The sequence below is a fragment of the Leptonychotes weddellii genome, chromosome 3 (genome assembly GCF_054177405.1).
Source record: "Leptonychotes weddellii isolate Sample4059 chromosome 3, ASM5417740v2, whole genome shotgun sequence".
Lineage (NCBI taxonomy): Eukaryota > Metazoa > Chordata > Mammalia > Carnivora > Phocidae > Leptonychotes > Leptonychotes weddellii.
Genome location: NC_138371.1, coordinates 99691843 through 99706687, shown reverse-complemented (window position 1 = coordinate 99706687; position 14845 = coordinate 99691843). Strand labels below are relative to the sequence as shown.

The 14845-nt window shown below is 38.2% G+C and overlaps 1 protein-coding gene across 4 annotated transcripts in view; it reads left to right on the top strand.

Annotated features, from left to right (window-relative positions):
• The window catches only part of LOC102744043 (pre-mRNA 3' end processing protein WDR33), a 90458-nt gene that overhangs the window by 39588 nt on the left and 36025 nt on the right, over positions 1-14845 (top strand). The window contains exons 8-9 of one of the 4 annotated variants that reach the window (XR_014143668.1): positions 3445-7389; positions 7611-10892. The exons of 2 other annotated variants lie outside the window; for them this stretch is intronic. Coding sequence is in view for 1 of the 2 variants with exons in the window: in XM_081814666.1 (XP_081670792.1) it covers positions 989-996 (8 nt within the window). In the remaining variant the exon portion in view is untranslated. One more of the 4 variants, XM_081814666.1, reaches the window with a different exon arrangement.

Below are 14845 nucleotides of genomic sequence, written 5' to 3'. Positions count from 1 at the left end.
TCTTAATTATAAACTAATGTCTATGAATTACTCCCTCCTACAAAAGAAATCCATATTTTTACTTGGATTAACTTAGTTTTAGACTTCATTAAGTGGGGCTGTTGAAATACAGTTTATCTCTACCATTTTTGCGAATTCAGTGGGTGCTAGAGTTAGGGAATTAAATGTTTATATATGTAATACAAACATTGAAACAAACATTTGATTAGTAAAAACATTTAATCTTATTAGTTCACTGTTAACTAGGAAGGTAGTTCAGGTGCTTAAATTGAACTTGTACTAATTTAACAAAGAATGCATTCCACTCCATACTTTTGATTCCAGTATCCCATAAAAGTAACATCTTCCTCTGACATAAATGCTGGGTAGGCACATGGATGCCGCAGTCACTGGATGTCAAGAAATTACTATTTAGAGATTTTCCTTTCTGTTCAAGAGTCTTGGTTGAATTTTTACATTCCAGAGCTTAATTTATAGCCTATAGTGTTGATGCTTTCTAGATAAGAAAATAAATGCCCTTGATATTTAACCCATATTTCAAGCCAGTTTTTTTTTCTTTTAAATCATGTTTGTTTACATGTTTCTGGCTTTGCACATTTTGTGTGAGTTCATCCACAGTGCTGTATGGTGATAGGATATAGTACCTATCATTGAAGGAGTGTACTCACTGTGAATGTTATAATATCGTACAACTTCAGAACTAGACGGAGTCTTTGGAATCATTTAGCTGGAGTTATTTTATGGATGAGTATCATGACCCAGCAGGCTTAAGTGACATGTTCAAGGTAAAATAAGTTCAGATCCAGGACTAGAATCTAGCTTAACGCTACACTAATGTTGCAGCTTTTCTCACTCTTAATGGAAGTCTTAGCTGTTAAACAGAAATAAGACAGGTAACTTTTTTCTAGGCTTTTAAAATCCTAATATAGAGGAAACAATAATTGTTACCAAAAGCAATTCTGAAGTATCAATACAATTATTTTTATAGTGGACTAGGGAGGACTATAATAACTATGAAGTCTTATATAAAACTACTATGCATCTTGGATTCAATAAAAGAAAACCTGCTATGTGGCACCATTTTTCACTTCAGTGTTCAATGAAATGTTACTCAATTTTGGTAATGAAACTGTTTCTAAATAGTACTTAACTTTTCCTCTGAAACGTAGAGTGTATGTGTGAGATATTCTAGCAGTTAAATACTTTCAGATTTGAGTTGAGGCAAATTTGGATAAGATTAAATGGATGCTGAATTATTATTTGTTCTTCCTATGGCTTAAAAAATACACCAGCATCCTGCCTATATTATTTGAGCATTGAATTTTATTTTTTTTGTAAGGGCTCTTTTTATTTTAATTTTTGCTATGGATATTTCAAGCATGTACAAAAGTATAATGAATCTCCATGTACTTTTAGGATGTATGTTCTAGCTTAGCTTACTCATGATTTTTGCTCCCTTTTAAAAACATTTTTCTTACTACCTCAATGAGTATATGGGACCAATATGAATATATTAAACCATATGAATATATTAAACCAAGTTAGTTATACCACCCAAATAGTAGTTCTAATAACAGGTCTGGTATAGTAGATGAGTTATTAGATTCCAATTATCCATTTTCTGTCATTCCTCATTTTTCTAAATTCTCTGAATTTTAGTGATGATTATAAAACAGTGAAACCAGTTACAATTTTCCTGTCCTTCACTTGTGAATTCCAGTTGTCTCAAGGCTGATCTGAAATTCTTCACATAAAATTTCAAGTGAATTTAATTTAGCTTTATACGTAGAAAATTGGGTCACAAAGTCAAACAAATAGGGATAGGACCTTCCAATATCTAAAATGTCAGTTGGTCTCTACGAAGGGATGATGTTCCAGTAGCCTACACAGACTCTGAACCATTGGGCAGGTAAGCATAGTCCTGCACAATGTTAGTGTTGTACATTAGACCAAAACTTGGGTTTAGGTATTTTTAAAAAGATTTTTATTTATTTATTTGACAGAGAGAGAGAGGGAGAACAAGCAGGGGGAGCAGCAGAGGGACAGGGAGAAGCAGGCTACCCCCTGAGCAAGGAGCCCGACCGGGGCTTGATCCCAGCAGCCTGGGATCAGGACATGAGCTGAAGGCAGACCCTTAACTGACTGAGCTGCCCAAGCGCCCCGGGCGTCTTGGGTTTAATAAGAACATTTTAAATGAAGGGGATGTTTATGATCATGTAGTTCAACTCTTTATCAAATACTTACCTTTTCTATATCATTCCTAAAACCCAGTCTTCTCATAAACATTTTTAGTGTTACAGTATTCATTACCTCAAGTGATTATTTTTTGCGATTTTAGGTAGCTTAATTTTCAGAAAGTTCTTTCATTATATCAGAAATCTGCTTCTGTATGACTTGTCCTGCCTCGGGAACACAAAAAATTAAGTTTATACTTTCTTCATGGCAGCCCTTTAAGTATTTGAAGATAGCTATCATGTCTTCTTTTTTTAGTATGTTAGTATACTGAAGCAAGCACTCTGTCATGTCTTCTTAATGTAGACCATCAGCTATAAGCATACAGGATCCCTGTGCATGGTGGAAGCCATCATACCATTCTGTTGACTGCAGAATTTATAGTTGCTTTTTAGTGTCCTTTCTGAGATTGTTCTCATGCTTTTTGGAAAAGGAAGAAGTTACACAAGAGAAAGTAATCAGTATTTTTTAAGGTTCAAATGAGCACAGATCTGTTGTTAGGAGATTTGCTGTTCAAAAGATCATGATTGGTCCATAGGTATGAAATTGAACATACTGAAAAATTGAGAGGTATCGTGTACCATTCATTACTAAAACATACGCAAGTCAGCATGATTTATACACAATTATCGTTTTCCATTATTACTTAGAGCACTTAATTTGTGGGCTGGGATTAAAAGAATATTTAAGCACCAGAAGTACATGAATCTAAATGAGCCTCTAGTTTACTGATATTTATGCATTTGACTCCCATTGAAATAGAGCCATTAAAATCCATTTAATTAATGACCATATGCTATATGTATGCTACCACTGGTAAAAGAATCTTTTCCCAAGGTATGACACCGCCCCTCGTGCTTCTTAAATTTTAGTGGGATATTTTCACACACTTAAGATGGTGGAGAATATGAGAAGAGTCTTGATAGTGTTAGAAAGGTAGTTTTATCTGTATAGAGTTAGAAGCAGATCACTTAAGACTAGCTAAAATGTACACAAGAAAGGTTGAAAACGCAAAATCAATAAGAAAACTGAAGTAAACTTCAGTGAGAAGCATAATACTCTTCAAAAGAACCCAGTTTACAAAGTTTCAGCATGCTTTCATTTTGTTTTACCTTCTTGGTTTTAACAATAGCTGATACATTACACTTACTATGGATCGGGCATGTTCTAAGTATTTTTTTTTTTTTAAGATTTTATTTATTTATTTGACAGAGACAAGACGAGAGAAGGAAACCAAGCAGGGGGAGTGGGAGAGGGATCATGACCTGAGCCGAAGGCAGACGCTTAACGAGGCGCCCTCTCCCCGCCCCCCCCTTTTTAAGAGAGAGTGTAAGCTAAGGTGGGAGGGTGAAGGGAGGGGCAGAGGGAGAAGGAAAGAGAGAATCTTAAGCAAGCTCCATGCTCAGCATGGAGCCCAGCATGGAGCCCAGCATGGGACTTGATCTCACAACCCTGAGATCATGACCTGAGCCAAAATCAAGAGTTGGATGCTTAACCGACTGAGCCACCCAGGTGGCCCTGTTGTAATAACTTCGTTTAATCTTCCTGGTAACCCTATGAGCTAAATACTGTTTGTTCCACATTTTACAAACGGGTAACCAAGGTACGATAAAGTTAAGTAAACCTTAAGGTCAGGTAGCTTGTAAGAGGTGGGGGTAGGATTTGAACCCAGGTTTTTAGGGCCCGAGTTCACACTCAACCACTATGTTAAACTGCCTCTTTTCTGTTTTAAAAGTAGGGCGCCTGGGTGGCTCAGTCGTTAAGCGTCTGCCTTCGGCTCGGGTCATGATCCCAGGGTCCTGGGATCGAGTCCCACATCGGGTTCCCTCCTCGGCGGGAAGCCTGCTCTCCCTCTCCCACTCCCGCTGCTTGTGTTCCTGCTCTCGCTATCTCTGTCTCTGTCAAATAAATAAATAAAATCTTTAAAAAAAAAAAAAAAGTAGTATCAACATGGATGTAATGATGTCTTCCTGAGCTGTGATGACAGAATTACAGAGTTTTTTGGGGAGAGGAGAAGGGTGTAGGTAGAGGGAACTAATTGAGGTACTCAAGTTCATTTTACCATTTGTCTTTAAAGCTGTCCATGTAGGTGGGACACCTGGGTGGCTCAGTTGGTTAACCGTGTGACTCTTGATTTTGGCTCAGGTCATGATCCCAGGGTCCTGGGATCGAGTCCTGCATCAGGGTCCTTGTTCACTGGGGAGCCTGCTTCTCCCTCTGCCTGCCGCTCCCCCTGCTTGTGCTCTCTCTCTTTCTTTCTGATAAATAAATAGATAAAATCTTAAAACCCAACACTGTCCATGTAGATTATGGGATTTTATTTTATTTTATTTTTTTAAAGATTTTATTTATTTATTTGACAGAGAAAGACACAGTGAGAGAGGGAACACAAGCAGGGGGAGTGGGAGAGGGAGAAGCAGGCTTCCAGCTGAGCAGGGAGCCCGATGCAGGGCTCAATCCCAGGACCTGGGCCTCAATCGTGACCTGGGCCGAAGGCAGATGCTTAACGACTGAGCCACCCAGGCGCCCCTAGATTATGGGATTTTAATGTAGGATATATTTAACAGCACAAAAATTAAACTACAATGAATAGTTCAAACTAAATGAGTTATAAGATACTAGTTTATGTAAATAGAACATGGACATAAGGAGTTATACTGAGACTTATTCAGGAGGTAATATCTGTTTTCAGATACAGCACTCATGGAGAGGAAATGAACTGCTGAGTACGCACAACTTAATATTATTAGTACTTTTGGGCGCCTGGGTGGCTCAGATGGTTAAGTGTCTGCCTTCGGCTCAGGTCATGATCTCAGGGTCCTGGGATCGAGTCCCGCATCGGGCTCCCTGCTCCTTGGGAGCCTGCTTCTCCCTCTGCCTCTCTCTCTCTCTCTCTCTGTCTCTCATGAATAAATAAATAAAATCTTTAAAAAAAAATATTATTAGTACTTTTGATAAGCCTCTGTATCCCTTCCTTATTGCATTGACTGTGGTTTTTAATAAATGAGATCAACCCCTCTGCAAAGATCTTTTGGTTTAGCAGTGTGTTTTTAACTGTGTGAAGACATGTTTATGAAGTCTGAGTGTTCCAAAAATCTTTGATGCTTTTTACTGGAAATAATTTTACTTATTGAAGTAGAATTGGCAAGCCACATAGTTTATGATTAACGGACCTACTTTACTTATGCAGTGTTTACAAAACATCCCACAAGATCCTGTCCTCCCCAAGAAAAAAAACGAAACACCCAGCTTCCTTTAAAATAGCCTATATTAGAGTAACTTCTTTCACTAACATAGCATATATTAATATTAAAAGCTCTTGAGGCGCTTCTTACTTAATCATCCAAACAGCTATGTAAACCCATTTTACACAAGGATGCTGATTTTCTGTCTGTGTTATCTTATTTTGAGGAAGAGTTTGTTTTTAGGCTCTTTTCCCTCTGCTTTCCTGAAGAGACTGGATTATGGTAGGTTCTCCCACGTAAAGAATCATCTGAGCATATTATGAGAAGAAAAAAGACTTAATAAGTCTTAATAAGACTCTGAAGCACATTATTTGAAGAAATTAGTGTAGTAAGGTTCTGAAGTATTCATTTTATATGGTACATTCACATTTTTGCAGGAATTGTTTTAGATTTTTATATTGGGCTTTGTTCTTTCTAAATGTTGCACATAATATGGCAAAAACTTGTTGAAAATAGATTTGTGGCTTTCTTGGGATGTCAGATCTGCACACTGTTGCTGTCATAGTGTTTTTTGAGTCAAGAGCAATTCCCAGACCCTCTTGTATATAAAGATTCTGGTTTTTTGACAGTGATGAAATCACTGTGATTAATAATTCAGGCAGTTGATTTTCAGAAAGAGTCTGCGTCTTTGCATTAATTATAATTATCTGCTTCAGTTTATTTTGAGTGAGGCCGAAATTTCCATTTGCTGATGAATTAGTTACCTGGTTATATTTTAGAACTTCCAGCTAACTAGGTCTTTAGTAGTTTGTCTTGTCTTTTTCTTTTCTTTTCTTTCTTTCTCTCTCTCTCTCTCTCTTTCTCTCTCTCCCTCTCTCCCTCCCTCCCTCCCTTTTTTTTTTTTTTTTTTAAGACTTTATTTATTTGACAGAGCACAAGTAGGGGGAGCTGCAGGGGAAGGGGCAGAAGCAGGCTCCTGGCTGAATAGGGAGCCCAACGTGGGGCTCCATCCCAGGACCCTGGGATCACGACCTGAGCCGAAGGCAGTTGCTTAACTGACTGAACCACCCGGGCACCCCTCTTTGGTAGTTTTTAAAGTTAAAATTCAGAGCTTTGGAAAGAGTGATAAAATTATATAAATATGTAATATGCTTTTGGCTTTTTCATTTTTAGTAGGTAGATCTTTATTAAAGTATGGTATCATCAAAAATAGTTACTTGTCAATGAGGGCAGTTAAGTACCAAAACAAAAACTTTTTTTTTTTAAGTCAGTTTTTCCCTTTACTTTACTGATATACTAGAAAACCATCTTAAAGTTTTATTTAAGGGATGTCTGGGTGGCTCAGTCAGTTGGATGTCTGCCTTTGGCTCAGGTCATGGTCTCGGGGTCCTGGGATCGAGCCCCATGTCAGGCTCCCCACTTGGTGGGGAGCCTGCTTCTCGCTCTCCATCTGCCTGCTTCTCCCCCTACTTGTGCGCTCTCTCTGTCAAATAAATAAAATCTTTAAAAAAAAAAAATGTTTGATTTAAGTCATATCTCAGGAATTTGTAAGAAGCACCTACAGTGCTGTGATCTCTTTAGTTATAGAGACCAGAATAAGAATTTCTATTTAAAAAAAGAAATGGGGGCACCGCGGTGGCTTGGTCGGTTAAGCATCTGCCTTTGGCTCAGGTCAGGGTCCTGGGATCGAGCCCCACATCGGGCTCCCTGCTTGGCGGGGAGTCTGCTTCTCCCTCTCCCTCTGTCTGCCACTCCCCCTGCTTGTGCGAGCTTATGTGCGTGAGCATGCTGTCTCTCTCTGTCAAATAAAATCTTAAAAAAAAAAAAGTAATTTTTAGGTGATTTATCCCTTTTTTCATTTGTCATTTTTTATGGATTGTTTCATAAACTAGTCTTAATTTCTCCAAAATGCACTAATCAGTTTCTCAAAGCCAGTCTGCTGAAGGCTCTTTCTGGTTTTTTCCCTTTGAAGGTATTTTAAACATTTTTTTTTAAAGATTTTTTTTATTTATTTGAGAGAGAGAGAGTGAGAGACAGAGAGCATGAGAGGGAGGAGGTTCAGAGGGAGAAGCAGACTCCCTGCCGAGCAGGGAGCCCGATGCGGGACTCGATCCAGGGACTCCAGGATCATGACCTGAGCCGAAGGCAGTCGCTTAACCAACTGAGCCACCCAGGCGCCCCATCCCTTTGAAGGTATTTTAATATAATTCTCTTTGAGAGAATGTTACCCTTATTAGCATGGTTTTAGAATATCACGTTACTTGGATTATTAGCCCATTGAATTGTATATGCTTTAACTTGCTGATATTTTTAAATATTGTACTGGTCCCTAGGGAACATCAGGAAGGTACAGCCACCACAGGGGGCCTGTGGTGCCTTTGAATAGGGGCAGGTAGAGTTTCTCCTGCTCAGAACCATCCATCTGAAAAGGGAATGCCTTCTGTAATCTTTCTGACAGCTGGCAAGCTAAACCTCCCAATTTGAGCCAAGGAAAGCTTAAGAGCTCTTTCTCTTTTCTTTCTGTAGGAAAAAATTTCCATAATTAAATCCAAATATGATGTCTCAATATCTTCCCCACACCCTATATTCTAGATCTGTATACAATAAATCGAACCCTACTGTCATACATAATCCTTTAAATATTTGAAAATGACAGAATTTCTCTTAAGTCTCTCTTATCCAAGTTGAATACTACATTTCCTTTTACTCTTTCTCATGACTTCTGGATCCTCCCCCATTCTGAGCATCTCTCGTCAAGAATTAAGATTCACCATTCAGAATATCCATTCTTACTAAATGGCAGAGGGCACGACACCACACGAATTCACACTAATCATCAAAAACCTACATTTGTTTTTATATAAACTCATAAACCATTCTAGTAGACTATAGAATTGAGGTTGAAAACCTAAATACTACTGGGCGCCTGGGTGGCTCGGTTGAGTGACTGCCTTCGGCTCAGGTCGTGATCCTGGAGTCCCTGGATCGAGTCCCGCATCGGGCTCCCTGCTTGGCAGGGAGTCTGCTTTGCCCTCTGACCCTATCCCCTCTCATGTGTTCTCTCTCATTCTCTCTCTCTCAAATAAATAAATAAAATCTTTAAAAAAAAAAGAAAACCTAAATACTGGACTTTACATTTATCTCTATTTAAAATTTTACGTATTAAATTTCTATTCATTAAATTTAACATCACAGTATCTTCTTGAATCCTAACCCCTAAAGAACTCCCAGTTTTGGATCACCTGTAAATTTGCAAAGCAGGCCATCTACATTAATAAAAAAATGTTAAATAGGACAGAGGCCAAGCAAAGAACCTTGCAGCCCTCTGCAGACTTGCCTCACTGGTAACAAACATCCAGTGGAAACTTAGGTTGGAAATGGTCTCTCCGTCATGTAGTTATAAAGCCACGATCCTCTGCCATGATCTTAAGACTAGTTCAAAAGTTTGCCTATGGTTTGGCTATAATTTCCTTGACCACCCCTCCATTAATTCTTTACAAAAAAAAAAAGTTGTTTTAGCATGACTTACTCCAAACCACTGATTTTCAGTGGAGGCAATAATACTCTATAACGAGCATTTTGTAAAGAGTTTTCTCTCAGAGTGTGCACTGGTGCCTTTTTAAAAAAGCTTTATGCATAGTGGTCATTATTAGTGAAGATATAGAATGTTTACAGCACTCTAAAGATTCCTTCGTACCTTTTCCCCACCCAAGCTTTTTATTAGGTAATTTAGACATTCAAAGATATTTTCATTAATTTCCCTTTTCTCTACTGTTTTTCAAATTTTCTTTTTTGTCCTTTTGTGGTTTCTTTCATCTCCCTTTCCCTTACGTACAGCTGTCTTAATTTCCTCGACCTGCCTCTGTGTTTTTTTTAATTAAACATTAGGTTTTTATAATTTAAAATATTTATTTATTTAAGGAAACTCTCCTCCCAATTTGGGGCTGTACCTCATGACCCCAAGATCAAGAGTCACATGCTCTATCAACTAAGCAAGCCAGGTGCCCTGCCTCTCTGTTCTTTTGAAAACAATGTTTTATTATTTTTTCAGATTAACTTCATTTACAGGTTTCCTGCTACTGAAAGCAATACAACAAAAGTTAGTATATAAAGAGATAATGTTGTGTATTATTACAATCACAGGCTCTGGAACCTGGATGTTAAGTCACAATTTAGCCCTTAGCAGCCATGGGATATTGGGGCAAGTCACATTACGGTGTCTGTGTTTTCATCTGTATAATGAGGATTAGTAATAGTACTGACATTTCTGAGTAGTTGTGAGAATTAAATAGGTTAATTCATGAGAAGCATTTACTGCCATAAACAATATCCAATTAATTTCAGCTATTATCTCATTTCCAAAGCTAATTTCAGAGCCTGCTTCCATCTCTCTGCCAATTTAAGGATTAAAGTGATTACTTCAGAAGGGTATTTTACTTTTCTTCTCTAAATGTTTTTCAGCCATTATCATTAGTTAGTGCAGTTGTACAGGTTTCTATTTTCAGGTAGTCCATAAATATGACTACTTGTTTAAGCAAGTGGTCATGATTTTTTATGTTTTCAGGTGTAAAAAAATTCAACACTTAGAATTGGCTTTTTTTAAATTATTTTTAGTTTTATTTATTTTTTATTTTTTAAAGATTTTTTTTTATTTATTTGATAGAGAGAGACACAGCAAGAGAGGGAACACAAGCAAGGGGAGTGGGAGAGGGCGAAGCGATGCGGGGCTTGATCCCAGCACCCTGGGATCATGACCTGAGCCGAAGGCAGATGCTTAACGACTTGAGCCACCCATGCGCCCCTTAGAATTGGCTTTTTTAAAAAAGATCTCATATGGAAGCACTTAAAGATTCTATTTGAATTGTTAGATGAATCAAATATTTAATGATTACCGTGGTCAATAAAAATTCTCAAGACATGGCCTTGTCCCTTAAGCAGCATTTCCAACATTTCCCTAGTTCTTTCATTGCTTCAGATATGGTTTGTGAATTGGGCAAGCACCATGGTGAAGGGAATGCTGAATACACTGTAAATCAAGTCTTCACAGATCATACTGCTGCAGACTGTGGTCATTGGTGTCTAGACTGTTTCATTGGGACAGCATTTATTTTTCTCTGGGGGAAGAAAAGGTTTTTTTCCTATTGACCAAATCTTATCACAGTATTTAATTTCTAAATCCATTTAGTAATAAAGTTGGATGAGCTAGTGATAACTCTGGTAGAATATCATTTCTGTTTGTCATCTTCGATGAGTAAGGGATTGGTGGTAATTTAGGAGACATGGGGAAACTGTAATTCTATGTATTTTCTGTCCCAGTGGATGAGACTTAAATACAGAAATCTAATGTCATCTGTTTGGGCCTCCTGATCCACCCCCTCTGCCCCATCTCATCAGACTTCCCAGCTGACAGCATACTAGCTGGGGTGTAAATTGTTCTGCCCAGAAGTCTTTGGTGGAGTTTGTTGGAGGGTATGAGCTAAATCCTCACCTAGGATGTAGCAGATACTGGCCCAACTGATAAAGTGATTCTGAGAGCAAATAGGATGATATTAAAGGAGACATTAGGAATGAAGGAGCGCTGTAAGTTTAGTGATACCTGAACTTAAATTCTGCTTTTTTGAGATCATATAGTACAGTGCCCAGTTTTAATATTCTCTCTGTAGGCCTGAATGTTAAATACTGTAGAAGTTGGGTGTTATTAATATTTTATATGTTTTTGGAATGGTGAAATCATTTTCTAGAAATTTATGGAAACTAGTTCCATTTATATTTTTTGAAAGTGTATTATCTGATTTTTGAGAATATTTTTAATTTTATAGATTTAATGTTTTAACATGTTGTACAAATGTAAATTATTACCAAGGGTCTTCTGAGTAAAAATAAAATGTTCATTAAAACAAAAATTCTTCAAGAGAATTTGCTAGGCATTTTTAATTTGGTTTATTCTAGCAGAGAAATTATTATCATTGTTATTTTTAAAGATTTTATTTATTCATTTGAGACACAGATACAGAGAGAGAGAGAGAGAGCATGAGCAGGGGGAGAGGCAGAGGGAGAGGGAGAAGCAGGCTCCCTGCTGAGCCAGGAGCTAGATGTGGGGCTCAATCCCAGGACCCTGGAATCATGACCTGAGCCAAAGGCAGATGCTTAACCATCTGAGCCACTCAGGCACCCCTAGCAGAGAAATTATTAAATCAGTTTTATAAAGTACTTTCAGTCCTTGAACTGTTTTAAATTTAGTGTTGTTTTTTTTTTAATATTGTGGACTTCTTTTGAAGATTTTATTTATTTGAGATCGCGAGCACGCGATGGGGGGCAGGAACAGAGGGGGAAGGAGAGGGACAAGCAGACTCTGTGTGGAACGTGGAGCCCCATGCGGGGCTTGATCCCAGGACCCTGAGATCCTGACCTGAGCCAAAACCACCAAGAGTCGTCAGTTGCCTAACCAACTGAGTGACTCAGGCGCCCTATGGACTTTTTTTTTTTAATAAAAGAGATATCGGGCTTGTGAGTTGGGGGGTGGGGGAGAGGCAGAAGGAGAGAAAGAATCTTAAGCAGGCTCCACACCCAGTGCAGAGCCCCTCCATCTCATGACCCTGAGATCATGACCTGAAACTGAAATCAAGTCAGATGCTTAACCGACTGAGCGCCCCCCCCAGGTGCCCCTGGATTTTTTTTTTTTTTTTTTAAGCTTTTGTTTACGAGAGAGAGAGCATGACCTGGGGGTGGCAGGGAGAGGGAGAAGCAGAGACTCCCTACTGAGCAGGGAGCCTGACTTGGGGCTTGATCCCAGGACCCCGGGATCATGACCTGAGGTGAAGGCAGACTCTCAGCCTACTGAACCATCCAGGTGCCCCACCCCTGGACCTTTGTTTAAGGGATGAAAAAGCAACTGCTGTCCTCCCATAATGAGGAAGTAAGATGATGACACAGTTCTGATTTAGGAACTAGATATTAGATATTAAGGCTTATGAGATGGAAGGTATTTGAAAGAGGAAAGTTTCAGTCCTGGAGGAGGCACACCATGGACTGTGATCATCATAAAGGATAAAACTTGGCACTGTTAAGTTTACACTGTAAAGAGAGAGTAGTCAACATTTTGGTGTTTTTTATTATTGTTGTAGAATCACATTTGAATTAAATGTGCTAAAATTTCCTGGGCCATAAAGCTCCTCTTCTAAAAAATAATTGTAGAAGAGATTTACAGAGGAGGTTGGAGTTAATAGAAAGGTCATCCTTTTTTTTTTTTTTTTTTTAAGATTTTATTTATTTGCAAGAGAGAGAATGAGAGACAGAGAGCATGAGAGGGGGGAGGGTCAGAGGGAGAAGCAGACTCCCTGCTGAGCAGGGAGCCCGATGTGGGACTCGATCCCGGGACTCCAGGATCATGACCCGAGCCGAAGGCAGTCGCCCAACCAACTGAGCCACCCAGGCTCCCAGAAAGATCATCCTTCTTAACTGGATTACTTCTAATACCCAAATACAAATACAGGTGAAAGGATATATACCTACTATAAAATGTAACTTAGAATATTTAGTCCATTGTTCTCTGAAAGATCAAATACCTCTTTAACCACATGGATTCAAGGAGACCACAAACTTCCTTTTCCTACTGTAAGTTACACAGGTATTACTTGGTATAATACGTATTATCTTTGAATAGGCTTTTACATAATTTTTTAAAAAACTGGTTCTCATTATTATATTGAAGTCATAGTTTTGAACTGCATGATGGCATCCCAAGATGAGTTTAAATCATTGCTCCTTCTACTTGTTGAGTAACAAGGTTTTCATGATCCATAAAAATTAAGTGGTAATCCCTATCTAACAGATCAGGTTGTAATATATATAACACTTTAAGTGCTACACAGATAGAGGGCAGTGGTGATGAAAATATTTTCTCTCTCAAGCAGAACTCCCACACAGTGCAGGTTTTAAGAAATTAAGTACCTTTGAAGACAGTGACTTTTATGTGACGCTCCAAACTTAACATCTTCCAGATCCAGGAAGGACACAATAGGTACTTGGGGAAGTGGCATATATACCCCATGTCCCCACCCCCAGCCATGAAAATCTTTCAGTTTTATCGGAAAGGTAGGTAATAGGTGCTTTATTTTCATAGGTTTTTGAAAAGCTGATTATACAGTTGACAGTTAAAAAGGTGTTTTCTGTCTCATCTTTAGGGATGGATTTTAAAAAAATTATTATTCCCCTCAAGTTCTTCAAGACTTCTAATTTTTAACTCCTTTGTTAAACCTAGAGTTATGAATAGCTTAGCTTTAAAATACTGGTTTTGGGTTTGTTTTTTTTTTACAAAATGCTCATACTGGTGTCTATAGTAGATTTATTTTGTGTTGTAAAAACTTGTTTGTTCTAAGTTGGCATTCTTGGTTTTTATACCTCTGATGTGATTCATACTTAAAAATAACGTTTAGCTGCAAAGTGGGAGATTTTGCATTCTTAAAAAAGTCTTCAGTGAAAGAATATATACTAAAATCTTGCTTTCTTCTCACAGCTAGCCTGTTATCCAGATTTTTCAATAATTATGGTGAACACTATTTAAAGAAAAAGTTACCCTCTTCCACCTTTTCCTTATAGCTTTGTCTTTATTGGGTATTTTCCTGGAGTCCTTGTTTTAAAATACTTCTGCATCTGGGTATAGCCCATATACTTGAGCATGCTTCCCATTGAAATGACTCTTGGTGAACTCCTGCTCATTCTCCTAATTAACATTGCTTAGATGGGCTTTTCCTGTATGCCTTAACAATTTTCAATGTGATTGTCATTAATGCTTTTTATTTTATCTGAACTTCTCAACACATTTTAGCATGGTCTTGACATTAAAAGCAAAATGGAAGAAGTCTTGTACCAAAGTTATCCAAAGCTGCCCTCTCTGTGAATTGAGAGATGTGTATTAGTAAGCCATATTTTAGAGTCATTTTGTAACCCTAGAGCGTGTAGTCTGTTTTCATTCCACCATTAGTATTTACAAATGTCAGTACCTTTCATTCAGAGACCACCAGGAACACACTTGTAATTGAACCAATTGGACTTATCACTCTCTGCAGCCAAGAATACAGACCATGGAGAACTGTGGGGTGTCTCAATAAGAGGGTGTTACAAAGATTATATTATAGGATTTGGGCTTTGGAAATGTCAGGGAGGGTTCAAGGAAGTGAGGGCTGTCACTCATTTAACATAAGAGAGATGTTTGGTATTTTGTGCATTATATAGTGACCTTGTTTTTGTTTGACTTCATCTAGTCTCAGACAGAGTTGTCTAGTGGGATCAGAACAAAATGGTTTAACTGTAAATGTCAGATCAGTCTGTAATAACATTGAGACTTAACTGTGAGTATCAGATTAGTTCGCAGTGGTCAGGGACTGCTCCTTTTTTTTTTTTTTTTTTTTATTTTCTTAAAAGCATTT